At 43.9% G+C, this 27,012-nt stretch overlaps 2 protein-coding genes and 1 long non-coding RNA gene across 3 annotated transcripts; 2 read left to right on the plus strand and 1 right to left on the minus strand.

Moving 5' to 3' along the window:
* The first annotated feature begins 6,075 nt into the window (after positions 1-6,075).
* Positions 6,076-7,641, plus strand: LOC120706271 (hydroxycinnamoyltransferase 4-like). Its single transcript, XM_039990876.1, has 2 exons — positions 6,076-6,519; positions 6,669-7,641. Exons 1-2 carry the CDS (start codon positions 6,106-6,108, stop codon positions 7,536-7,538), a joined length of 1,284 nt encoding a protein of 427 aa, XP_039846810.1. The 5' UTR covers positions 6,076-6,105; the 3' UTR covers positions 7,539-7,641.
* Positions 7,642-12,475: 4,834 nt separating this feature from the next.
* On the plus strand, positions 12,476-13,422 carry LOC120706272 (NADPH-dependent aldehyde reductase-like protein, chloroplastic). The gene has a single exon (XM_039990877.1). The coding sequence runs from the start codon at positions 12,762-12,764 to the stop codon at positions 13,194-13,196; it is 435 nt and encodes a 144-aa protein (XP_039846811.1). The 5' UTR covers positions 12,476-12,761; the 3' UTR covers positions 13,197-13,422.
* A 7,300-nt stretch (positions 13,423-20,722) lies between these two features.
* Positions 20,723-22,039, minus strand: LOC120706274. Its single transcript, XR_005688239.1, has 2 exons — positions 21,619-22,039; positions 20,723-21,241 (listed from the first exon to the last, which is right to left on the minus strand). It is a non-coding gene; the product is annotated as an uncharacterized LOC120706274 (long non-coding RNA).
* Positions 22,040-27,012: the final 4,973 nt, after the last annotated feature.

Raw genomic sequence — 27,012 nt, forward strand, 5'->3', positions numbered from 1 at the left:
CTATTGCTCAGTATCCCATTCTCCTCGCTCTGCATCTTTGCCGAGCTTGCAGGGCTCGCCATCAGCCTTCTACCGAGCGCGCCCCGCTTCCCGCCACTCGCCTCCTCCCATGCCCGTGCAAAGTGCCGGCAGCCGCCATGGCAGCCCCATAGCTGAGCTCCGCCCTCTTCCCAAATTCTCCCTAAGCCACCATCCTTCGATTGCTTGCACCAGCAGCTAGCCCGTGAGCTTCCTAACCTCCCCAACCCACCGGCCATACCAGCCAAAGTGCCGAAGGAGCTCCCCGCCAATGAACCCTAGACCACCATGGCCGCCACCTTGACCTCCACACTGAGCATGTGTTCGCATTGTCATCCTCCTCGTGGCGCTCCCTCTGGTTTTGTGCATCCTTGCCTAGGTTACGTTGCTGGAAACGCGGCCATACCACCACCGGCTGTACTGCCATCGCCGCCCGCTCATCGCATGGCACCCCTGCGCGGGCCTGTGCCGTGCCGTCAGGCGCGCCAAACGATACTGCCGGTCAAGCCCACCTCTAGTCAGCCTCCCTTCTGTACGCCTGAGCGGCTCTGCCGCTCGCCATGGCTGCCACCCTGGGAGCAGGCGGGGAGCAGGCGAGGGGCAGCAGGAGGTGGCACACAACCTGGGCGCCATCGCCGCGCCAGCCGCGGCACAGGCGAGGAGGGGGGCGACGGGTAGCAGGAGGCGGCGGCGCGGCGGCTCGTCATAGGGAGCACGAGGAGAGAAGCTGGGGAGGAAGAAAATAAAAAAAATGTGTATGACACGTACGGGGGCCATTGACACTATAGCATATGAAGAGTTCAATTTTAGAGAGTCTGATAGTTTTACCCCTCATTTTATGAAGTTTTTTATTTTTTTAGCTAACTTTTTAATCTCTAAATTTTGCTAAGCTTATTACTAGTCTCTTGGAGATGCCCTAATTAGCACTTATGGCGGTCCATACATCTAGTTATATTGAATTATTAATCGGTTGTACTTGCCGTGTTATATCTTATATGTAGGGACTATATTTATATACAGTGGACCACGTCTGATTTTTTAGGAGATTGGGACAAGAGAGTAAAGGATACAGGAGAGGCAAGATTGGATGAAAATTTATATTCAAGAAGTGGTCCGCTGGGGACAGGAGAGTAAAGGATACTGGAGGGGCAAGATTGGATGAAAATTTATACTCAAGAAGTATATATATATATATATATATATATATATATATATATATATATATATATATATATATATAGTAAAATGTACCGTGGGCACCAGAACTCGTAGCGTTGTATCAAATAGGTCCATGAACTTAGAAACCAGACATCTAGCCCCTCGAACTTGCGAACCCGTTCACCCCAGGTCCAGCCCGGTTTTGCATGGCTTGCATGGCACTGTGCGGACGGGATTTGCTACAGTGACCACGGTTTTGTTTTCCTTTTCCTATTTATTTTGGCTAAATCTTCGAAATGACATCGGATGAAGATGATTTTTATATGAAAATTGTAACCCTCGATGAGATCTATAACTTTCTATTTTTAATTTTTTTTCATTTGATGATGTTAAGGTGCTCAAAAAAATTATATAAAATTACAACACCATAATAATAGCGTACTTTTCCTTGTCGCATTAGAAAAATAATATATTTTTTATTTGTTGTCAAATGAAGACACTTTGTATACCAAAATTTTAACACTTTTAATGATCTAGATTCTTGTAGGTTTGAGTTTTATATTTGAAGTTGTTAAGATGTTGATAAAATAGTATAAAGCCTCAACGGCTTTCGCGTACTTAATATGCTGCTTTATACTGTTTTATCGACATCTTAACAACTTCAAATGTAAAAACTCAAAACTACAAGAATCTAGATCGTTAAAAGTGTTAAAATTTTGGTATACAAAGTGTCTTCATTTGACAACAAACAAAAAATATATTAATTTTCTAATACGATAAGCAAAAGTACGTGATTATTATGGTGCTGTAATTTTATATAATTTTTTTAGCACCTTAATATCGTCAAATGAAAAATTCAAACTAGAAAGTTGTAGATCTCATCGAGGGCTACAATTTTCATATAAAAATCATCTTCATCCGATGTCGTATCGAAGAGTTATGATTTTTCGAAGATTCAGCCGAAATAAACTAGAAAAGAAAAATAAAACTGTGGTTACTGTAGCAGATCTGGGTCACGGTAGCAAATCCCGGCCGCACAGTGCCATGCAAGCCATGCAAAATCGGGCTGGACCTGGGGTGAACGGATTTGCAAGTTCGAGGGGCTAGATGTCTGGTTTCTAAGTTCATGGACTTATTTGACACAGCGTTGCAAGTTCAGGTGCCCACGGTGCATTATATATATATATATATATATATATATATATATATATATGACGAGTTTTTTCTACACTCACGTGTAGCTACTCTCATCATCAGTATACCATCGTGTGTATTTCCGTATACTCATTTATCACTTTAAGTATGGTCATATACTTATTCTAAGATACTTCAAAGGTATATACATGAAAAATTTTAAAACCAACCCTATTTTTTAAATAATACTATGATTATACCTTAATATTAGTATATAAAATAAGTATGTCCATATACTCTATGTATGATCACATACCCAACATATATATCATCATATATATTCTAGTATGAACATATATTTCACGTACATACTCTTTATTGGATCAGATGTGTCATGTATCATGAGATACACATGTGAGAGTACCTACAAGCGAGTGTAGAAAGGAATTTTCCTATATATATATATATATATATATATATATATATATATATATATATATATATATATATATATATATATATATACACACACACTATAGTGACCCTTGTTGTGCACTTGGGTAACAAGAAACCAGAAACAGATGGGAGTCTATTGCCCCATGCATGCATGGTTAATATCTGTCGGGAAGAAAACATGGTTATTGTTCACCTGGGTTTGAATTTGTTTAGCATGGTACCGTGTATATACGATGCGAATTGAACGCAGCTCAGCTGGCAAGCTAGGTTTCTAATAGTGGAACTTGCCCACTAGACACTGGTGTTTACATTTTTCTAGATTTATTTTAGAATTTAATTGGTGCTATTCTTTCGGTGGAAGCGATGAGTCTCTCAATAGCGAGGTGCTAGTGGTGATGATTTTATCAATTTTTGCTGACTCTGTCTCACGTGAGTGCTTATATATAGAGTATGGTTAGGTGCATGTATTCATAAAGATTAGTGTGCATATATTTGTGAGCGTTTGCTTCTATACTATATTTTGAAGAAAAAAAGAACGTTGTTCTACCTATTACCGCACGTGGCTGTGTATTTGAAGTGGGTGAGATTTCCACGTCACCCATTGATGGAAGTGTTTCCTACCAACCAAACATTCAGCGTTTCGGCCAGCTTTTGACGGCTCATCAAAGAAAGATTTTACTATTATTCATCCTAGATCATACCTTATTAAGTTTTATTTTAGAGAAACAAAAGGAACTAGTTTTTAGATTATACAGTACAATTCGGACACTTACAACACGCCCACACTCACCTCTAAGAACATACATACACAAACCCTACACCTATGAGCATTTCGAAGACTAAGCTGGTAAATTTTGAAGATCGATAAAGTCACCATAAGCATCTCGCTGTCGACGGAAATGTCACCTACCACTTAACTGAAAGCACAACGCCGTTAAATCTTAAAATATCGAAATGACTCCACTTCATCCCTAATTGATATTTTCTAAAATATGCTCGTATCATTTGAGAAAAAAAGGTAAATTATGCAAAACAGGAAAATGTACGACGAGTTGCCTAATGATCGTAGAGGAAAAACCAATATTTCGAAAACGGCAATGGGACAAAAACTAAAGCATTTTGAACCCGAGGATGCCAACCATTATAATATTACCCATTAAGCTGAAGCCCAAAAGGCTAATTAATTTTCTTTCTTTGTTACTTTCTTTATTTATTTCTTTATTTTCTCTTTGTTTCTTTCTTCACCCATTAACTGCAAGCATGCCTATCACCCAGTTATAAGTATCACAAGCAAGCAAACCGATGACGTAATCATCAACTTTTTCTTCAACCATTAATTGCCCGTCCATGAATTAAATTCTTCTACTATATAATCAACTTCTGATCTTTCGGCAAGTAAACATTTTGCAATATTAGTAAACATTTCCGAATGTTCTGAGTTTCTGAGTCAATGTTCTGGATAATTGCTAGAAAATGTTTGAAAAAAGTTTTGAACTTTTTAAAATGTTCCTGAAAAATTTATTTGGAAACATTTTTTAATGTTCCCTTAGAACTTTTTAAAATGTTCTTGAACATTCGAAAAGTTTCCAAACTAGTTTGTAAAACATTTCAAAGTGTGAAGTGAAAAATGTTTGAGAGCAACTCACAATGTTCTGGATAATTGCCAGAAATATTCAGAAAAAAGTTTGAACTTTATAAAATGTTCTCGAATAATTTGTTTGGAAACATTTAAGAATGTTTCCTTTAGAACTTTTCAAAATGTTCCTGAACATTAAAAAAAGTTGTAAACATTTCAAAGTGTGAAGTGAAACATGTTTGAGAACAACTCACAATGTTCTGGATAATTGCTAGAAATGTTTAGAAAAATGTTTTGAACTTTTTAAAATGTTCCTGGAGAATTTGTTTGGGAATATTTCATAATGTTCCATTAGAACTTTTTAAAATGTTTTTGAACATTCAAAAAGTTTCTGAACAAATTTGTAAACATTTTAAAGTGTGAAGTGAGTTATTCTAATTCAATTTGCATAAGAATCAATGCCACAAAGTCACCACAGGCGTCTTGCTGTCAATGGGACGTCACCTTCCACTGAAAATACAACACCATTAAATTCTAGAATACACAAAAAGTTGAATCCAGGACCTAAGGAGCTGCTGAGCCTCTTATAACCCCCAGGCTACAGGCTCTTTCACTCATTATCAGTATTCAATGCATATAAGTAGATGCCGTTCTCATTTCGAAATCAAAACTTAAGGAGAAACTTAAACATATGCACTGAATGTTGGTAGGAGTATACTTATTGAGGAAGAAAAGAAAAGAAAAGAAAAGCATGGATATATAACTTGCTTATTGTTTTGCTGTCGCCGCAAAGCACAGGAAGAAATAGAGAGGCAGTGACAAGCAGGGAAGGAATGGATGGAAGAAATGAACAGAGAGAGTGAGAGACACCGACATCTCGTAACTATTCCAGTATGAAAGGTAGATACACCCAATCGCTATCAATACGGCCCATATGCTAAACGGACCTCAGAAATTAAAAAGGATGAATACGCGGCGCGCTTTCTGTGCGACAGGATCGAGTGCGGTAGCCCGCGCGATGGGGGGGGGGGGGGCAGCAAAAAACGGAGTTACAGGGAGTCTTCATTACAAAATTTGTCCACTGTCTCGCGTTGCCGATTCTGCCAAAGACAGAAGTCTGAAGCGCATCGGGCGAAGACCACAAAATTTGCCTCCTGAACATGGTCGAATACTTGTGCGTTCCTGCACTTCCAAAGATTCAAGAGTAGCCCAGTAAGAACTGTTGAACGCGTTTGCAAGGATGAACATGTTGGGCCAGGAAGTGCGATCTCCCAAAGTGCTTCGATCTGTAAAAGGTTAGAGGAGGTAACACCAATGGCTCCCCAGAAACTTTGTGCACGAGGGCAGTGAAGGAAAAGGTGTTCGGTATCCTCCGGCAAATTGCAGAAGGTGCAAAACCCGTCATAGTCAGCTCCTCGGGAGCTGAGGCGGGCATTAGTGTTAAGCTTGCGGTGGTGAAGAAGCCAGAGGAAGGATTTACACCGCGGGGGCCGCATCGTGCAATATTTGCCATTTTGAACCATAGTGTTTTAAAAATAGTTCTTTTAACACCTAATTTGCCATTTTGAACCAAAGCATCTTCAAATTGATTAACTAATTAGCACTTATGGCGGTCCATACATCTAGATATAGGATCGAATTAATGGTTGTACCTGCCGTGTCATGTAGGGACTATAGTTATAGTGGGCCATTTGTTGAATATAAATTTCCATCCAATCTTGCCTCTCCTCATCTCCTGTACGTGTATCCAATAGAAAGGCAAAATGGCTTTGGAGGTACAAGTCATAGAGTCGTCGTTTGTAGCGCCGAGCGAGGCAATGCCGCAGAAGGGCCTACGGATCTCCTCCCTCGACGCCAGTCTGGCCGACAGAGGCCACATTCCAACAATCTACTTCTACCGCTCCGCTGTTGCCGCCACTGTCAACTTGTTCGACGTGAGCGTCAGACTCAAGGAGTCCTTGGCCAAGGCCCTGGTGGCTTTCTACCCCTTCGCCGGCCGCCTTGACGTCGACGACGATGGCAGAACACAGATCAACTGCAACAGCGAGGGCGCGCTCTTTGTTGTCGCTCGCTCTGAGCTTGCCGCTGATGACGTCATCGACTCGATGCCATCGACGGAGCTGAGGAGGCGGTTTGTTCCTCACATTGAGCCTCCGTCTACTATACTGGCCATACAGGTTAGTTTCAAAAGGCCTAACACACAAGATACAAGGAGATCAAATATATGGCTATAGTTATTTCAGTTTCTTGCCATTTTTCTGTATATATTCTGATAACATGCCCGGCCACTCGATGCAAATAATGGGTGCTTTCATCTATCGCCCAGGTGACGTTTCTGAAGTGCGGTGGGATAGTGATGGGGACGGCCCTCCACCATGTCTCCATGGATGCCCTTGGAGCCTTCCACTTCTTCCAGACGTGGTCGGCCATCTCCAGAGACGGCGACGGTGCTGCCGTGGAGCTCCCCTGCCACGACCGGGCGCTGCTGAGCGCCAGGTCCCCGCCCGTTGTCCACCCCGACGCACTCTCCGTGTTCTGCCCCACCAACAGCTTCACGGCGCCGCGGGGACCCATAGTCAGCAAGGCCTTCCCCATCTCCGAGGACCAGGTCGCCGCCCTGAAGCACATCTGCGGCGGCGCAAGCACGTTCTGCGCCGTGAGCGCCCTCGTGTGGCAGAGCGCCTGCGTCGCGCGGCGGCTGCCCCCGGACGCCGAGGCGCGCCTGTCATTCTCCACAAACATCCGCCGGGTACTGAGGCCGCCCGTCCCGGACCGCTACTTGGGCAACGCGATCATCTCCGTGTACGCCGCCGGCGCGGCGCGGGACATCGCCTCGGAGGCGCTGGGATCCGTCGCCGGCCGCATCAAGGGCGCCATCAGCCGGGTGGATGACGAGGTGGTGCGGTCCGCGATCGACTACTACGAGGTGACCGAGCCTGACAACCGGCCACGGAGGGGCTTGTGCCTGGTGGAGACGGAGCTGCGGGTTGTGAGCTGGCTCGGCATGCCAGTGCACGATGCGGATTTCGGATGGGGCATGCCATTGAGGATGACATTGGCAGAGCCAGCCCCCGGAGGTTACGTACACCTGATGAGCAACGGGCCGGCAGCAGATCAAAGCGGGATCAAGGTCATGGCGAGCCTGGAGACTGCGGTTATGGAGGAGTTTGAGCGACTGCTTTATGCGAAGCTCTAGGCAGCTCTGTGTGTTTGTGTGAATGCAGATCGTCGACCAAAAGCGGTTTGGGCATTTGTATTTCGTTGTGAGACATGTCGACGGGCGCCGATGTTTTCTACTATGCTTTCATCTCCGTGACGAATACAAAATACCCACGCACCTGTGGATGCCCGACCTGTTGGACGCGGATTCGGGTCTGGATTTAGGCCCGCAGGTGCAAGTACAATTCTAAACCCAATGGGTATTTATAACGGATTGAAAATTTAATATCCGAACCTGAAAATTCGCAAATCTGCTGACATGTGGGCTCGTAATACCCTTGTATATAGAGTAGATTTCTAGGGTTTCATTCATTTCCTCCTGACCTCCCCACCTCCCAGTCTCGTCCGCCAACCCCAGGCCCTAGTCCCCTTCCCCGACCCAGCGCCGCGCAGCTCGCGCCCCCAGCGGAGCGGCTAGCCCAGCCCCCCTCGACCCTCCGCCCCTCTCTCCTCCTCGGGCCCGGCCCTGTGCCGCACCGACACAGCGCCGCCGCTCCACCGCTGGTCGTCGCTCCCCATGATACCCTCCAGGCTCCAGCAATCCAGCCAAGCGCCACGCGCCGCGCCGAGGCGGCTAGGCCCCCGACGCCTTCCTCTTCATCCTCAATCCCCAAGGTATGCACTGCACTAATCTACTCGTATATGCTCGATCTGCTCTTGTATGTGCTTGATCTACTCGTATTTGCATGATCTAACATGTTAATTTTTGTGCAGTTGCAATGGCTAGTACTCCTAGTAGCTCCCAAGATCCAGCTTCCCAAGTTCAAGCTTGGTTCAATTGAACTTTCTTGTATGGTTGTCTGCTTTTATTTGTGTTAATCTGTGTTGAGAAATGACTCTTGTTTGATTTTGATTGTGTTTGCTATATATATTAATTTTGCTTGCTATTAAAATTGAATTTTGTGCTTGATTTTTTGAAGTTTGCGGGTATACGGGCGTGCCCGTGGGTATTCACGGATAGCGGGTACAGGTATTGTTTTTCTACCCTTGGCGAATCGTAGGTGCGGGTGCGGGCACGGGTTTGGGCTTGCGGGTGCAGGTCTATAAAGGTAGTATCCGCACGGATTTCACCCGTTGCCATCTATATCTCCGTCCTCTGGGTCTAGTCATACATCTGGATTGGGTAAGGCTAATCCCAAATAATTAAGCTTAGTTTCTATCAAGTCCCATGAAACTATGGATCGGATGATGCAATCATAGTATTATATATACTGTTTGTCAGGAACCATGAAATAATTAATTAATATAGTTCTATATGTTTGTGATTATGAATGTAGCCCACATGTCTGGTTCAGTTCTCAACGAGTTGGATTTTAAGCCCAGAATTTATCTAGGCCATCCCCAACCCAATTACTAATATAGTTTCTATAGCGTTAAATACCATGCCAACTAAGCAAAAATCTAATGTGGAGTGACTTGGTTTTTGTATGAGGTCTCAGTGCACAGTTTTATTGCATTGCTATCAAACTGGAACTAGGTAAATGAACCGTTTGATGAGTTTCATGGAGATGAAACTCGTCACACATATGATGAAACTCGCCCTTCTCTCTTCTCATAAAGACCTTGCTAATGTGACATAGAATTTAATGTACATAAAAAATTATCAGTGTGACTACCTCAGAAACCATGTCTACATGAGAACCAAGAAAAGAAAAAAATAATTGAAGGGGGAACAGAGAGAGAAAAGATAGGATTGGATTATGTTTTGTTTTGAAGAAACCATCTATTGGGGCTATAGTTTCCATACTTAGTGTCTAGATGACATGGCAAGTATGAAAACTGCCTAGTAGAGTTTGGGTTGGGGTCTATGGCAGGTCATCTAAACATCCTATATGATTGTCACAATGCACTAGGACTAAACTGAATAATGGTTCTCCCAGATCGCTCAAAATGTTTGGTTCCTTATGAAGGCCTTGGTTTGCCTCTTTTCATCCTATTTATAATAAGATATTTGTGGAGCTGAGGGTAGAAAGAAATGGAGGCATACTTGCATTGCATACACTACAAGGTTTTCCCCCTAATGCCATGAGTCACAATTGCAACACCGCTAGGTGCAATAGGGTGTTGTATTGACCCCAAATCGTACGATGGTGGTAATATGTTGCAATTAGTATGTCATTAGCCGCAATAAAAAGGTGCTATAGCAACCATTTTTTGGATTTGCGTGGCAAATGGTTGTGGGTAATGCCACGAAGCTTTAGCGTGGCATTAGTATTATTTTCCTTGCAATAATTTGGTGCTATTGTAATCAATTTAGTTGTGGTTGCTTTTGCGTGATACTATTACAGGTTACTTGCGTTCCAAAAAACTTTGGGATGTTGCAATGCAATAGCATGTTCATATTGCCACAGTTTTGTGTGGATGTAATAATATCCAAAACTGTTGCAATTGCTACCCGCTTATAGCAACGAAACTTGTCAATCAGTGCAATAACAAGTTTCTATTGCCACGTTTTATTTGTGTTGCTATAGGCTCTTTGCGTTGCAATAGATTGTATATATAGAATCATTAGCGATGTATAGTTTCACTTTACAAAAATCATTTGAAATTTTTATGACAAGCTTATGAACCCAAATTATGTTGTCATGTCAAATTTTGGATTTTTTGTACCAAGTTTAGGTACTATTGTAATTTGTAATTTGAATAAAGAGGTTTGAATTGGTGGGAAAATGACCTATGATTAGTTACAAAATAGAAAAAAACAAAAACATCATAGTGAGGAATTGAACAATGGAACCTCACAATCACACTAGCACGTGACTTACCACTACACCACTATTTTGCTTATGTTGGTTAACACCGTTCGACCCTTTTCATACGTTATGAAAATAGTAAAGTTAATTTATGGGGATATCTTCATTAATTATTTCAAAAATAGAATAGTGAATGTTTTGCACAACAAGTGCCAATTTTGATTCAAAAATGTTAATAGCAAAGTAAATGTAAGTCTGTATCCAAGCTTGCGGAGTATACGAGCAAAAAAAAGACTATGGTGTATAACTTCAAAGTGTGACTTTGAATTATATGAAACTATAGGATGGATATATCCATTTGTGAATAATGTATAGTTTCGCTTTACAAAATTATTTGAAAATTTTACGACAAGCTTATGAACCCAAGTTATATTATGATCTAAAATTTTAGAATTTTTTTTAACAAATTTTGGTATTACGGTAATATGTAATTCGGAGAAAGAAGTTTGACAATGATCATTTGTTGCAAAATAGAAAAAAAACAATCATAGTGAGGAATTGAACCATGTAGCCACAACTTTGTGTTGTGCTGGTTAGCACTGTTCAACGCTTTCTATATGTTATTAAAATAGAAAAGTTACTTTACGGGATGTCTTGATTAATTATTTTTAAATAGAATAGTAATATTTTTGCACAACAAGTGTCAATGTTGATTGACAAATGTTAATAGGAGAGTAAATGTAAGTGTGTATCCAAGTTTGTAATTTAGGTATCACTGTAATTTGTAATTTGGAGAAAGAAGTTTGAATTGTCCCTAAAAGACAGTTGAGGTTTTCGTCTATCTCTAGGATTTGGACAAAAATAGAGCACATGAGCCTAAATATAATTTTGTGTAATTGTTTTTGTCTTATTGGATGGACATGTAGTTCAATATGAAATTAATTTGTAGAAATTTATTTAATATATAGAAAATAGTAAATCAACTCCAAAATTTTTGAAACTTCTACAATACACATTCCTAAATGGCGCACCATTTAATCTTCTTTGTCAAGTTTAAGCATTTTGTTTTAGATATTCTATACTAGCGGTCTCTGTGTCAGGCTAAAAAGGAGAAAAAAGTGCCAATTTGGGATTTGAACCTAGGTCTTAGCATCTCGACTTGCATGCCTTACCATTGCATTGCAACTTAATTAGGTAACACTTCCACTTAATATATAATTTATATAGGCACTCACCAGCATTATTCATGACCCTAACTCTATTAACATAACCCGAACATCTTTTCTCATAACATTATTCATGACAATGCTATTTTTCCTAGTGGCAAACCTACCCCCACATGGCCACATGTCACCAGTAGGTCCCACGAGTCAATGTATGGGTAAATATCCCCAAAAAAAGCAATATCGCTCCAGCCGGAATTGGAAAAGGTGTCCATTTGGAAATATTATAGTTTTCTAGAAGTTAAATATATTTTTACTCTTTTATTTTTTTTGTTGGAATTACTTAAACTTGGACTACATGTTTGGTTAATATCTATCTGGTTGAAAACATGTTTATTGTTAAAAAAACTAAATTACTCGTCTCAACTATAGCCAAAGTCTGCATAACTCCTTAAACTATTGTTCACTTGGGGCCACATGTGGAAGTGTATAAGTGGGTGAGATTTCCACGCCACGTATTGATGGAAGCGTTTCCTGCCAACCAAACATGCATTGAGCGTTGGGCCAGCATTTGATGGCTCATTAAAGAATGATTTTACTATTGTTCATCCTAAATCTACCCTTACATTTAAGAGAAACAAAAAGAACTGGATGAAATGATCCACTCCATCCCTAATCAATATTCTCTAAAATGTGCTCGTATCGTTTGGATAAAAAGGTAAATTATGCAACAGAAAAATGTACGCCGAGTTGCCTAATGATCGTGGAGGAAAAACAAATATTTTGAAAATGGCGATGAGACAAAAACCAAAGCATTTTGAACATGAGGATGTCGACCATATATAGTATTTACCATTTTGAACCACAATGTTTTGAAAATAGTTCTTTTAACACTTAATTTGTCATTTTTGAACCAAAGCATTTTCAAATTTATTCACTAATTAGCACTTATGGTGGTCCATACATCTAGGATACGATCGAATTAACGGTTGTACTTGCCGTGTCATGTAGGAACTATATTTATAGTGAACCAGTCTTGAGTATAAATTTCCATCCAATCTTGCCTCTCCTGTATCCCGTAGAAAGGCATTGGCTTTGGAGGTACAAGTGATATAGAGTCGTCATTTGTAGCGCCGAGCGAGGCATTGCTGCAGAAGGTCCTACGGATCTCCTCTCTCGACGTCAGTCTGGCCGACAGAGGCTACACGCCAACAATCTACTTCTACCGCTCCGCTGTCGCCGCCACTGTCAACTTGTTCGACGTGGCCGCCAGACTCAAGGAGTCCTTGGCCAAGGCCCTGGTGGCTTTCTACCCCTTCGCTGGCCGCCTTGACGTCGAAGACGATGGCGACGTACGACGCCATGTTCGGCACCAACACGCGGGGCACCTTCCTGTGCTGCCGCGAGGCCGCCGGGCGGCTGGTCCGCGACGGCCGTGGCCGGATCGTGACCTTCTCCTCGTCGGGGGTCGGGTCGCTGCGCCCGGGCTACGCGGTGTACGCGGCGAGCAAGGCGGCGGTGGAGGTGATGACCAAGATCCTGGCGCGCGAGCTGCGGGGCACGGGGATCACGGCCAACGTGGTGACGCCGGGGTCGACGGGCACGCCCATGTTCTACACCGGGAAGACGGCCGATGAGGCGGAGCGCTACATCGCCGAGGCGCCGCTGGGCAGGCTGGGCATGCCGGAGGACATCGCGCCGCTCGTGGGCTTCCTCGCCAGCGACGCTGGCCACTGGGTCGATGCCCAGGTCGTGCGCTGCAACGGTGGCACCATCTAGCCAGTGGGCCTAGTAGCTAGGCGCGCGGTGTTAATTGACGACCTGCTGCTCCGTTGTCACTGTGCGCACACTGAGATGCACTTTTAAAATAATGTTTTATTTAATAATGGGTCATATTTGTGCCTATATTTTATTTGTTCTCCTAGTAAATGTCACAGCAGTATTTTTTTAGGGCAATGTCACAGTAGTATTTGATGTTAAGCACTCGTGCTTATATGAACCCTCATCTGTTTGTCACTCTTGTTTTGTTCATCACTCTCGTGCTTATATATTTATAATCTGTTCGTCACTCTGGTATGTTGGTCCCGGAAATGGTCGACTAGTAATCAAATCAATTGCGTGTTATTGTACGTCTGATTGGATATGATCTAGCACACAATTGTTGGAAAAATAGACAACTGTAAGTTTAAATTCCGAACTAAATTTATCATGACGAGAATTAAACCTAACATACATGACTCTAACATACTAGACAGTACGTATATCATAAACATGATCTCAGAAAACATGATTATGAAACAGATCTAATCACAAAATACGTACTGTGCTGGAGCCGCCGAGAAGACGAAAGGCGCAGACGAGACGAAGACGTTCCTTCGAACGGAGCGCAGCAACCGGCATTGCAGACGACGGTACGCCGCAGCTCCTGACTTGGACGGAGGACGAGCCGTGGCGAAGAAGATGAGCAGTCGCGCTTAGCGCTTCCCAAAAAACTTATTCGCCCTCTCCCGGTGCAGGATCACAAGAGCGAGCAGTTCCGGAGACCTGCTCTCCCGTTCGCTGGTGCACGCCGGCGCTCGGGATGGAGAAGACTACGGTGGCGGCGTAGCAACGAGAGGAGGCAAAACCCTAACTCAGATTAGATCTTCTTATGAATTCCCAAACCTTGGGGACTCCACGTATAGCGATCTATGGTGCACTTTTTCCATGAGGGAGGTGGTCCGTATTTAAAGGAAGAAAAACCCCCTACACCCTCGTCCATTAGCAATACGGGACTAATAGATGGTGTATCTCCTCTTAGCGCTAATGGGCCTTTGAGATTTATTAGGATTATTTATATGGGCCACGCCCATAAATCTAACAATCCCCCACCAGATCTCAAATACCCATTTATAGATTTTGCCTGTTTCTCACTATTGTTTGATATACCAGTGTTTTAGTGAGTACAGTTAAGTTGAACTCTCACCTAGAACTCCAAGCTACACTTATCCACAACTTGAACAATAGACTACGCCTTGAATTGCAAGTTTGGTGCGAACAAGTTTCACTCAAAGTCATAACCAGTACATGGCTGCCAGTAGCCTTCTCCGCGGGTGGAGCATATATGTCGTACTCCCTGGTCTCTTCATAAGTTTACTAGAGATCACCCAAATCTCACAGACTGCGACGTTAGACAGTCAGACTCATATAGGTGTGTTCTTTCAAGAATGCTCTGTAGGACAGCACCTTTGCTCATTAGAGCCAACAGAAACACATTAAGGCAAATAGCCAACCTGCCTTATAACAACTGAGAGTATTGCATCTTTTCTTAGAGAGGGTTTAACCATTACTCTCCTCAGTTTACCATCAGCTTGTTCTCTCCAAGTCCTAATTCACAGGATCTCCGATCACATAGGTTGGGTTACCACTGTGGCAATTTATACGGGTCTCATACCCATCTCCCTTGATGCACTATCTATCACATTCTGTGATAATCCTTTTGTAAAGGGATTTGCCAGGTTTTTATCTGTTTGAATATAAGTCACACTTATCACTCCGGAGTTTCTCAACTTCCTGACATACTTCAGTCATCTTTTAACATGTCTTGATGACTTTGCATTATCCTTAGCACTGTTCACTTTGACTATCACCGTTTGATTGTCATAGTTCAAAAGGATGGCCGGCACTGGTTTCTCAACCACAGGCAAATCCATCAAGAGCTCACGCAGCCACTCTGCCTCAACAGTGGCTGTGTCCAAAGCAGTAAGTTCTGCTTCCATGGTTGACCGCGTCAAAATGGTCTGTTTGCAAGACCTCCATGATATCGCACCACCTCCAAGGGTAAACACATACCCACTCGTGGCATATAGCTCATCAGCGTCAGATATCCAGTTTGAATCACTATATCCCTCAAGCACAGCTGGGTGCCCAGAATAGTGAATCCCATAACTCATAGTACCTGCTAGAAAGCGCATAACCTTTTCAAGTGCATGCCAATGATCAGTACCCGGGTTTGACATGAACCTGCTCAATTTGCTCACAGCAAAAGATATATCGGGTCTCGTTGCGCTAGCTAAGTACATGAGTGAACCAATAATCTGCGAATATCTCAGTTGATCTTTGGCAATTTTCCTGTTCTTTCTCAACATCACACTAGGGTCATAAGGTGTTGGATAAGGCTTGCTGTCGATATAGTCAAAACGGCTCAAGACCTTTTTCCATATAATAGGATTGTGAAAGAGTAATCTCATTCTCAACCTTAATAAGCTTGATGTTAAGGATAACATCAGCTTCTCCTAGATCCTTCATATCAAAGCTCTTTGAAAGAAATGAACTGACCTCATTGATCACATCAATGTTTGTGCCAAAGATCAGTATGTCGTCCACATACAAGCATAATATCACTCCTCCACCCCCACCATAGCGATAGTACACACATCTATCAGCCTCATTAATGACAAAGCCCGCGGAAGTTAAAGTTCTATCGAAATTCTCATGCCATTGCTTAGGTGCTTGTTTCAACCCATACAAAGACTTCAAAAGCTTACACACCTTGTTTTATTGATTTTTCATTACAAATCCATCAGGATGATCCATATAGATTTCCTCATCCAACTCTACATTTAAGAAAGCTGCCTTAACATCCATCTGATGAATGATACGACCATATGAGGCAGCCAAGGAAATTAATGCTCGAATAGTGGTCAATTTAGCGACAGGTGAATAAGTATCAAAGAAGTCTTCGCCTTCCTTTTGTGTGTACCCTTTAGCAACAAGCCGAGCCTTGTACTTGTCAATAGTACCGTCAGGCTTAAGCTTCTTCTTGAATATCCACTTACATCCTACTGGCTTGCAACCATAGGGTCGTTCAGTGAGCTCCCATGTCCCATTAGAAAGAATTGAGTCCATCTCACTTTGGACTGCTTCTTTCCAATCATCTGCATCTGAAGATGCATATGCCTCTGCAATGGATGTGGGAGTATTGTCCACAAGGTACACAGTGAAATAGTCACCAAAATATTTTACAATCCTTTGTCTCTTGCTCCTTCTAGGAGCTTCACTGTCATCCTTCTCTAGTACATGCTCATGTTCATCGGATTGTTCAGAAGACTCGATAGGTGCTACAAGTTGTGGAGTTATCTCTATCGAAAATCTAGAATTTTTATGCATATCTTTTATAGGAAAAATATTCTCAAAAAATTTTGCATCACGAGACTCCATAATAGTATCAACATGCACATCTGGTATCTCAGATTTAACCACTAAAAATCTATAAGCAATGCTCCTCTGAGCATATCCTAGAAAGACACAATCCACTGTCTTAGGTCCCAACTTGCGCTTCTTTGGAATAGGCACGTTAACTTTCGCTAAGCACCCCCACGTGCGCAGATAAGAAAGTGATGGTTTTCTCCCATTTCACATCTCATATGGAGTTTGATCTTGATTCTTGTTTGGAACTTTATTCAAGACATGACACGAAGTCAATATAGCCTCCCCCCACCATGCCTTAGAAAGACCAGCTGTGTCTAACATGGAGTTAACCAAGTCAGTCACCGTGCGGTTTTTCCTCTCGGCAATCCCGTTTGATTCGGGAGAATAGGGAGGCGTCCTCTCATGAATAATTCCATGTTCCTCACGGAATTCATCAAATATTTTGGGAAAATACTCGCCACCACGATCTGATCTTAGACGCTTGATCTTTCTCTCTAGTTGATTCTCAACTTCCGCTTTATAGATTTTAAAGTAGTCTAACGCTTCATCCTTAGTTCGCAACGAATAAACATAGCAAAATCTAGTCGCATCGTCAATTAACGTCATGAAGTATCTTTTCCCATCTTTTGTCAACACACCATTCATCTCACATAGATCAGAATGTATGAGTTCTAGAGGTGCCAAGTGTCTCTCCTCAGCAGCCTTGTGAGACTTCTGAGGTTGTTTTGATTGCACACAACTATGGCACTTAGAACCTTTGGCAATGGTGAATTTCGGAATTAAACACATGCTGGAAAGCCGAGACATCAAACCAAAATTAACATGACACAAACGTGAATGCCAAACACTCGCATCATCGCTAACGTTGCCACAAATATGGTTCACTGACTTATTACAAAATTCAGCAAGAGAAAAGCGGAACAAGCCTCCGCAATCATAGCCTTTACCAACGAATTGTCCATGTTTCTACACGACAAATTTATTGGACTCTAACACTACCTTAAACACGTCCTTGCATAGGACTGACCCGCTGACCAGATTCTTGTTGATAGTGGGCATATGTTGCACGTTCCTCAGCTGCACGATCTTTCCCGAAGTAAACTTTAGATCTACCGTGCCAACACCATGAACAGAAGCATATGAGCCGTTCCCCATCAGCACAGAGAAGTCCCGGACGGTCTGGTAAGAAGAAAACATAGAGATGTCAGCACACACATGAACATTAGCACCCGTATCAAGCCACCAACTCGTGGATTGAAAAACTGAAAGAACTGTAGGTAAATTACCGTACCCATCTCCAGTGTTGCTTATGGTTACCATGTTGACATTCTTGGACTCATTTGCTTTCTTGGCCCTGCGGTCTGCCCGATCTGAGCACTCCTTGGAGAAGTGTCCAAGCTTACCACATGCATAGCACTTTTCTAAAGTTTTGTTCTTCTTCTTGAAGGTAGTGGTCTTGTTAGTCTTGTTGTTCCTTTTGTTCTTGCCATGTGGACACTTTTGGACCAGGTTGGCGCTGGACTGGACTTGATCTCCTTTCTCAGGCACGTCCTTCTTCCGAGCCTTCTCCTCAACATCAAGAGTCGCTATCAGATTTTCAACAGATATCTCCTATCTCTTGTGTTTCAGAGTTGTGGCGAAGTTCCTCCACTGGGAAGGCAACTTTGCAATAATGCATCCAGCCACAAACTTGTTGGGAATAGGACACTTAAGGAGATTAAGATCCTTGACAATGCACTGCACCTCATGCGCCTGTTCCACCACAGAACGGTTATTCACCATCCTGTAGTCATGGAAACTCTCCATGAGGTATAGTTCATTGCCCGCATCTGTTGCATCATACTTTGCAACCAGAATATCCCACAGCGTCTTCGCCTCTGTCTCATCAATGTACACACGGACTAATCCGTCTGACAGATTGCTAATGATACATCCGACAAAGAGATTATTGGCCTCACCGTACTTCTTCTGCTCTTCAGCAGTAAGTACGCCCTCAGGCTTACCAAGTCTCATGTCCCATATGTGCATAGCAGTAAACCAGAGGCGAACCTTGGACTTCCAGATCTTAAAGTTCACGCCAGTAAACTTTTCTGGCCTCAGTGACTCAGCGAAACCAGCCATTGTTAAATCAACAGATTGCCTATAATAAGGTTTTTGGATTGTTGGAAAAATAGACAACTGTAAGTTTAAATTCCGAACTAGATTTATTATGACGAGAATTAAACCTAGCATGCATGACTCTAACATACTAGACAGTACGTATATCATAAACATGATCTCAGAAAACATGATTATGAAACAGATCTAATCACAAAATACGTACTGTGCTGGAGCCGCCGGGAAGACGAAAGGCGCAGACGAGACGAAGACGGTCCTTCGAACGGAGCGCAGCAACCGGCGTTGCAGACGACGGTACGCCGCAGCTCCTGACTTGAACGGAGGACGAACCGTGGCGAAGAAGATGAGCAGTCGCGCTTAGCGCTTCCCAAAAACCTTATTCGCCCTCTCCCGGTACAGGATCATAGGAGTGAGCGGTTTCGGAGGCCTGCTCTCCCGTTCGCCGGTGCACGCCGGCGCTCGGGATGGAGAAGACTACGGTGGCAGCGCAGCAACGAGAGGAGGCAAAACCCTTACTCAGATTAGATATTCTTATGAATTCCTAAACCTTGGGGACTCCACATATAGTGATCTATGGTGCACTTTTTCCATGAGGGAGGTGGTCCGTATTTAAAGGAAGAAAAATCCCCTACACCCTCGTCTATTAGCAATACGGGACTAATAGATGGTGTACCTCCTCTTAGCACTAATGGCTCTTTGAGATTTATTAAGATTATTTATATGGGCCAAGCCCATAAATCTAACAACAATGACTCGAGTTTTCAAGCCTAAAATGCCCTAGGTCCAGTTGTGAATCGAGGGATCATGTTGCTCGAGCCGTGGTGCTTAAAGAATTGAGGAGTTACAAGGTTTCGAGTGGGAATGAACGTGCCTGTGTTCTTTCCTCTCTGTCTATGCGGATGTCGGATCCCCCTACCCTACGCGGAGGACGACGCACTTCCCCCACTATAGTTTAAGAAGGTGAGACCCCGACACCCCGTTACAAAATGGCTATCGTGCTGCCAAAGAAAGGGAGGTCGGTCGGGGCCTCCTGCGCCAGTCGAGGGCGTCTTCTTGTTGTATTGGTAAATTGTACTGTGGTGATTCAGTTTTCCATATTAGTACTTTAGTTCTTGAACTGCTGAGCTGAATAGTAGCTTGGTAACTTTGTGCTAAATCCGAGTTTGCCTTCAATTATGTTTAAAACAAACTTATGTAACTTGCCTTTTTTTGTTTCCGATTTTATAGAGTTTGAAGGGTAGCAATTTCTGACAAGACACATATTTTGTCTCTGACATGATAAGGTGATTGATTCTATAGGGTCCAAATCTGAAACATAGGATCTTTGTTATACACTGCGTATGCAAGTACGAGAGTATACTTGGTGCAGTACATCAGCTTTATGTGAATGCACTCAGAAGTTTTGTTATATTTTGGTTAACTTAAATTATTGTTGGATTTAAAAAATCTATTGTATGGAACATGGTTAGATACTTAGATCCCTGGACATGCTATTCTCTTTCCGTGTGGTGTTTCTTATGTTTTTGCTAAGTTCAGTCATTGCAATTTTGGATTAAATCAAAGTGTTTGCCTAGGGCTTGATAATTTTCCTGGCACGATATTATTTATTTTTAAGAATATTGAGTTTTTGTATTTGAAAAATAATTGATAATGTATTTATTCCCACTTCTTGTTTAGCCAAATCAAATGTACTATAGTAGCAAAAAAAAAGCTAAGGCTAACAGGCATGAACATCCGACCACGCGGAAGCAATAGTGAGGGTAACAAAAACTGAAGCAGCATAGCGTGCAAGGTTGTTAATTAACAGCTACCCATTGCAACCCGTGAAACAAGTCAAACCGACCCAACCCAACGTAGATGATGTTTAGAATAGCGATACGGTCTTCGAAGCATAATTTTGACTGCTTATTTTTATAAAAATATTTGTTGAAAAGTGATATATGTATATTATTATGAAAGAGTTTTTTTTAAAAAAAATCTATTCATATAATTTTCACTTTTTCAAACTTAATAACTTAAAAATTATTCATAATTTATATTTCCAATGTTTGAGTCAAATTTTGTTCAAAATGTCATCATTTCCAGTATTAATTTAATCCGACGGCAGCCCATGCAAAACCAGCCCACACCGGACCAGTATATTTTTGTTAGGTTGGTCCGGAAACAAACTAGAATCTGGGGAAACCAGCCCATGAACCAGGCGAAGTAGAGGCCCAAAAAGAGATTAGCTCCACGTTACAGGAGAGGCCGGAAGTAGATTAGCTCCATGTTACATTAGAGGCCCAAAATAGATTTGCTCCACTGCTGCCCAGTTATTCTTTTAGGCTTCGTGGTGGTGGTTCCGGACCGTGAGTGGGCTGCTCAAGCTGGCCTTAATGAAATCATGAGGGCCCGGTGCTTCTCCTCTGGTGAACTTGACTTTTAGGAGTCTGCCACAAGGAAAAGGTCCGTGCGCCGGTACTGGCCCATCGATTGATTCAGCTGTGAGTGGGCCCCGCACGCCGTGGCTACAATTTCTGAATCCATGCCCGTGTTTGATTAGGGAGTGAAAAAAAATTCATGAAAACTTTTCGTTTTTTTACCACTAATTAGAGATATTAAATGAAGTCTAATTACAAAACAACCTCCATAATTATGTTACTGTAGCATGTGTTGTAGCTAATAAGACCTTTGACCGCATGATTAGAGGATAATTAGGCACAGTTACTGTAGTATTACTGTAACCAATCATGGTGGAACTTGACTCATTAGATTCGTCTCAAAAAATTATATTTATTAATAAAAAAGTTTCGCAAATAAACTTCGTTTAGTATTCCATACATGCATTTGTCTTTTTGCGAAAAAAATTTCATGTTATGAACCAAACATGACACATGTCTGAAGAAAAATTTACCCCAATTCAGCCCAGCGCGGCAGCCCAACAGCTTCTCCTCCTTCCACTCGCGACGTGCTCCTCCTCCCCCCGCTTGCGAGTTGGGTTAGGATCTTTGGGTTCGGGGTTAGTGCTGCTTCTCGGCTGTAGAGGAGATCCTTAGGTGGGGGGATGGACTAGCGGTGGTGCGGGATGTGGGCGAGGTGGCGGGAGCCGCCGACCGCCGGCCGTAGAGGACAACCGGTGGCCTGTGGCGACGGCAAGGGAGTGTGATGCATCTCAACGGAGCTTTGTGCCGGAGCTGCCGGTGGTTGGCGAAGGCCGCCGGATTGAGGAGGACGAGGATGTGGGTGGTGGTAGTGGCTCCTGCAGCACAGAGCCAAGGAGGACGGCAGCGCAGGGGTGAGAGGAAAAGGACGGCCATTGTGGGCCTTTAGTTCGTGAACCCTCGGATCGTTTTCTTTGTATGATGATTTGGATCTCCTAACTAAATTTTAGTTTTTGTCATATCAAAGTGAATCTTGCCATTTATAAATATTAAATAAAATCTGTTTATAAATTTTTTGCTACAAATAGGTGCTAATTCGCAATATGAATTTAATGAGATATATTAATCCATCTATGTAAAAGATTTAATAAATACTCCCTCCGTTCCTAATTATAAGTCATTCTAAGAATTTTGGAGAGTCAAATCATCTCAAAGTTTGACCAAAATTATAGAAAAATATAAAGATTTGTGACATCAAATAGGTGCACTATAAAAATATAGCTAACAAAGAATTTAATGATACTTAATTGGTATCGTAAATATTATTATTTTGTCATATAAATTTGGTCAAACTTGAAAAATTTTGACTCTTCAAGATTCTTGGAATGACTTATAATTTGGAACGGAGGGAGTAGATTTTATCAAGATCTCTATATGACAAAGATTCTCTTTAACGGGATCAAACTATGGTGGTATCCAAACACCTTCTTGGGCGAACCCGTACCGCGTCACCAGCGGGCGCCTCCACTTGCGTGCCGGCTCGACCCGCCACATGCAGCCCACGTAGAGGAGTCTACGGCTGGTCTCAGCGAGAGTTTTATAGAGAATTTCATGACATTAAATATCATTAATTTTGCTGATGTGGCAAGAAGAGAGAATGATGGAGTTTCATGGGATGTGAGGAGAGTTTCATCACCATGAAACTTATTGTCGCGATTATCTAGTTCCCAATCTAAATATCTGTGTTCATACAACTATCAATGAGACTAACTTAACGGTCAGGCGCCTCAAATTCCGGCCTCGTGGGCTCGGCCCCACTCTGTTGCCTAGCTATAGCTAGCCTATGGCCTAGCTCCTCAGGTAGTAGCAGCTCGTGCCCGCCCTGTTCTGCCGTCTGAGAAAAATAGCGGGCCAGCAGCTGCAGCAGCAAAATTCTCTTTTAACGAAGAAGGTAAGGCACAATCATGCGGGCGTGGGGGCACGCAGTATCGCTCTCGGATCGCCGGTTTGGCACTTTCGGCCGGTGGAGCCCGGCCGGCCGCTCCGGCGGCCCTGCCTGCCGGAACAAACGAACAAGCAGAGAAAAAAACGAAACCGCCGGCCCTGCCTGCCTGCCCGTTGGGCGTGCAATTTTTTCCCTGGTAAATTTGCTGATGGACAATCTAGTCTTCGCCGTTGGACTCAAAATAAGAAGGTAACACTATATGCCGATAGTGCTCTTTACATAGCCACCGGCTATCTACTCCTCACCCGCACCTCCATCCGCGGGGTAGAACTAGTTGAACACGGCCTCCGGCTGCACCTCACCTGCATCAACTTAACGGCAGCACCGTGAATACAAAAGGTACTCGCAGGGCTTACCCAATATGGGTATATAATATCCGGACCTCAAGGAGAATGCATTTGGTTAGTAGCAAGGATAGAGTTCGGTATTTAACTTTTGCATAAAAGCATCTAACTTTGATCAAGTTATAATAAGCAAAAGACAGAGCATCTATTATCTCTAAAGCATGCACCAAATAATTACATAAGTAAAGTGTTTATAAATCATAAGCTCAATCTTCCATGAACTTTCTCGGTAACTCTACGATAAAATCAAAGTACAAGAGCATGCTCAATGTCCGAGAGCGCGGCTATTGCAATAGATCGAAAACCCTGCAGGGGTGTACAACTTTTCCCACACGAGAACAAGACCAACGACCATACCCACGGCCAAGGATAAGTGTTGATTCATGCCTCAACCTATCACACAAACACAACCGACTATGAGCGAACGGTCGAGAAGGACAATTGCACCGGACACGCCAATCACACTCCATCACAACTCGCACCGAATCCGATCAAGGCAAGGTGTGACTCATGCTAATTGACTTACTGTCCTATTATGAAGTATGTGGTTTGTACGGAAAGGTGCTCAAGTATCAAAGCGATTACGCATCGATCCTTAATCAACTCAAGCAAGACTAACCATGTGAGCTCCATCCCAACATGGCCCTAACATACTTGCCCAAGTCCGAATCATCTTTCATATTTGCTCAACTTTTATCTATTCTTGACTAATCATGTAAATTAATCAAACATCCTATAGCTTGCGAGTGGTGGTGACCTTGCCACCTATCGTCTTGTACCGTAGCTAAGCATGACTAAGCATATCATTCGTGACACCTATTCAAGCATGCTCATCTAAAGGTGATATCCTAATCAATGTTGATAATGCATCAAATAGGTTCTACGCAATCAATGATATATATATATAGTAACTCATGCGCAAACAAGACACATATACTTCATTGATCCAAAATAGGGTGTAAAAGTTGCTTAGGGGCCTGCCTTGAGTCTCGACAGGAGTAGAGTCTCTAACGATCTCCCGTTCAAGCTCCTCTTGCTCCGGCGTCACGGTCTCTACACGAGTGCAATGATGCATGATAAATAAATATGCCATGAATGATTGACATGGTATGCAAATGGTATGAGAAGGTATGATTTAACATTGCAAAACTATGATAAAAGGGGCTAGACATGTAGTACATATGTGGATTAATCATAGCTAAGTGTAAGGGTAAAGAACAACCAAATACGGACCGTCCGGCTTGGGAGAAGCGGATCGTCCGGCTCTAAACGGCGGACCATTATGCGGACCGTCCGCCGGTCAGGTGCGGACCGTGTTGAGTGAAAAAAATGCTCTCTGACTAAATCGCGGACCGTTCGCGTGGGTTGAGTGGACTGTCCGCCTTTCAATTTGTGAAAGGCTAAGAATCGTGCAGAGGCTTTGTTGATTTGGTCAGGAGCTGGCGGACCGTCCGGCCATGTCGGGCGGACCGTCCGCGACACGGCCGAGGCTCACCGGCGAGTTCGCCGCCGGCGATTCCGGCCACGGTTTGGGGTGGGGTTTGTTCCTAGAGATTCCTGGGAGTCTAGGGAGTTCACTTTGGTAACCAAATCGCACATGCATTAGGGTTTCGAAGATCTAGGTCATCAATGGTGATCGGGCTCTAGGTGAGTTTCTTGACTTCAATCCTAGGACACTGGGGAATGGATCGGGGAGGGGAAACACTCACCGGCGTCGAGTAGGATACCGGCAAGGGCTTCAAGGCGATGGGGAAGGCTTGGAGTAGCTCGGAGTCGTCTTCCTTGCTTGAGGCTTGAAGGAGAAGATGAAGTGGAAGAAGAACTCGTTGGGGAAGCTCCTCCCCAAGGAAAAAGATGAAGATCGGGGTGGTGCAGCTCGTCGGCGTCGTTCTCCGGTGTCCTCCGATGGTGCCCCGGTGTTAATTTTACGCTAATTCTATGTTTAATCGCTAATCGTGGCTTAACCGCGTCATTAGCGTTAACCGAGTCCGCGCGTTAAACATTGTTTTAGCTATGTTTGACCCCGTTTTTCTCGATGATCCGAACCTCAAATCAATTTTCGCCCAAAACGAAAGTAATAGATCTTCTTTTCCTCTACAACTTTTATTTTGGTCAAATTCCAAGTTCTATATGAAATTTGGAGTTTCAGCTGGTCAAAATCGTTCAAACGAATAAACAGTGGTTCTCCAGTGTTTCTACTGTGCAGCCCCGACGCCATACCGGCGTCTGGCCGCCGGCGAGCGACGCCACGCGTCGGCATCGCGCCTCGACGCCGCTCAAGCTCGAGCTTATCGACTCCCAGAGCCGTCTCCGTTTTCTCCTCCCTTTCCGCTTCATCCTCGAGCTCGCGCGGCGCAAGGCCGAGCAGAGCTCGCCGTCGACGTTCCACCGGCCGAACCTCGCCGCCCCGCCTCGATCCTCCGCGCTCCGAGTTGCTCCACCTCGCCCCGAACCCACTCCACACCTCCCCGAGCTCGGCCGTGCCCTACACCGGCCGAAATCAGGCCCCCAAACCACCGCCGGCCCTTCTCCACCCAAATCGAGCCCTCGGTGAGCTCCCCCGCAACCCCCTCGTCTTCCACGACCTTCTCCCCAAGCGAATCCGCCACCGCCGCCGCCGTGGCCGCGCCACCACCACCGCGCGCACACCGCGGAGCGGCTCTGCGCGCGCCCGCGCTGCACCACCGCGCGCCCCGCCGCCGCCTGCCGCCGCGGACCGCTGCCCCGCCGCCTAGCCCCGCCTCCGCCGCCGGCCGGGCCGGAACGGCCGCACGCCGCCGCTGCCCTGCCCCTGCGCCGCAGCGAGCCGCATCACGCGCATGTCCTGCTGCGCCGCCGCGCGCACCGGCTCCGCCGGACTGCCTGGGCCGCGGGCGGGCCAAGCCGCGGCCAGGCGAGGACGCCACCACCGCCGCTGTGCCTAGCCGCCACGCCGGCCACGGCCATCGCGCGGGGCAGAGCAGGGGAGGGGGGAACTGAGCTGGGCCGGCGCCCACTTACATGTGGGGCCTGGATATCAGCCCCCCCCCCTTTTAATGTTTTTCATTTAGTTTATTTCGGCTGAAATTTTTTAATTTCATAATAAATCGCAGAAAATTCCTCAAAATACAAACTAAATTTTGTTAGGTTTCTTAAATCAAGATCTACAGAGGAAAAATACCCATGCTAATGAAATGTCACTTTTGCCCCTGCTAAAATTTCGGGTTGTGTTTAAGCTAGTTTAATTATTATCGGTTGTTCTATTGCTCTAAAAATTGTGAAATTTATTCAGTAGATTACTCTTTGTATGGGTAGTCCGCTGAAAAATGTCTAGGTGCATGGCCTATGTGCATGTTTGTGGATCTATATTGTTTGTTTTTCCATCCTAGGGCTAAAATAAATGCTTTGGGTCATCAATAAATGTGGGAAAAAATATATTGCATGTTTTATCACTAGCTTGTCTTGCTGGTAACTTTTTGTTACTAAATCATGGCTACAAGTTAAGTTTTTGCATTGTTTAGTTCCAGCTCTAGTTTTCTTTTATGTTGTTAAGTAAATCCTTTATCTGCATGTGTACTTTTCATAAATGTATTTTGCTT

This window comes from Panicum virgatum, chromosome 5K (assembly GCF_016808335.1).
Source record: "Panicum virgatum strain AP13 chromosome 5K, P.virgatum_v5, whole genome shotgun sequence".
In the NCBI taxonomy this organism is placed as follows: domain Eukaryota; kingdom Viridiplantae; phylum Streptophyta; class Magnoliopsida; order Poales; family Poaceae; genus Panicum; species Panicum virgatum.

Excerpts from the sequence above, each read along its gene's own strand:
- LOC120706272 (XM_039990877.1), top strand. The coding sequence starts at position 12,762 with ATGGCGACGTACGACGCCATGTTCGGCACCAACACGCGGGGCACCTTC.
- LOC120706271 (XM_039990876.1), top strand. The coding sequence starts at position 6,106 with ATGGCTTTGGAGGTACAAGTCATAGAGTCGTCGTTTGTAGCGCCGAGC. Across the intron at positions 6,520-6,668 it reads CTACTATACTGGCCATACAG|GTGACGTTTCTGAAGTGCGG; the intron begins GTTAGTTTCAAA and ends TCTATCGCCCAG.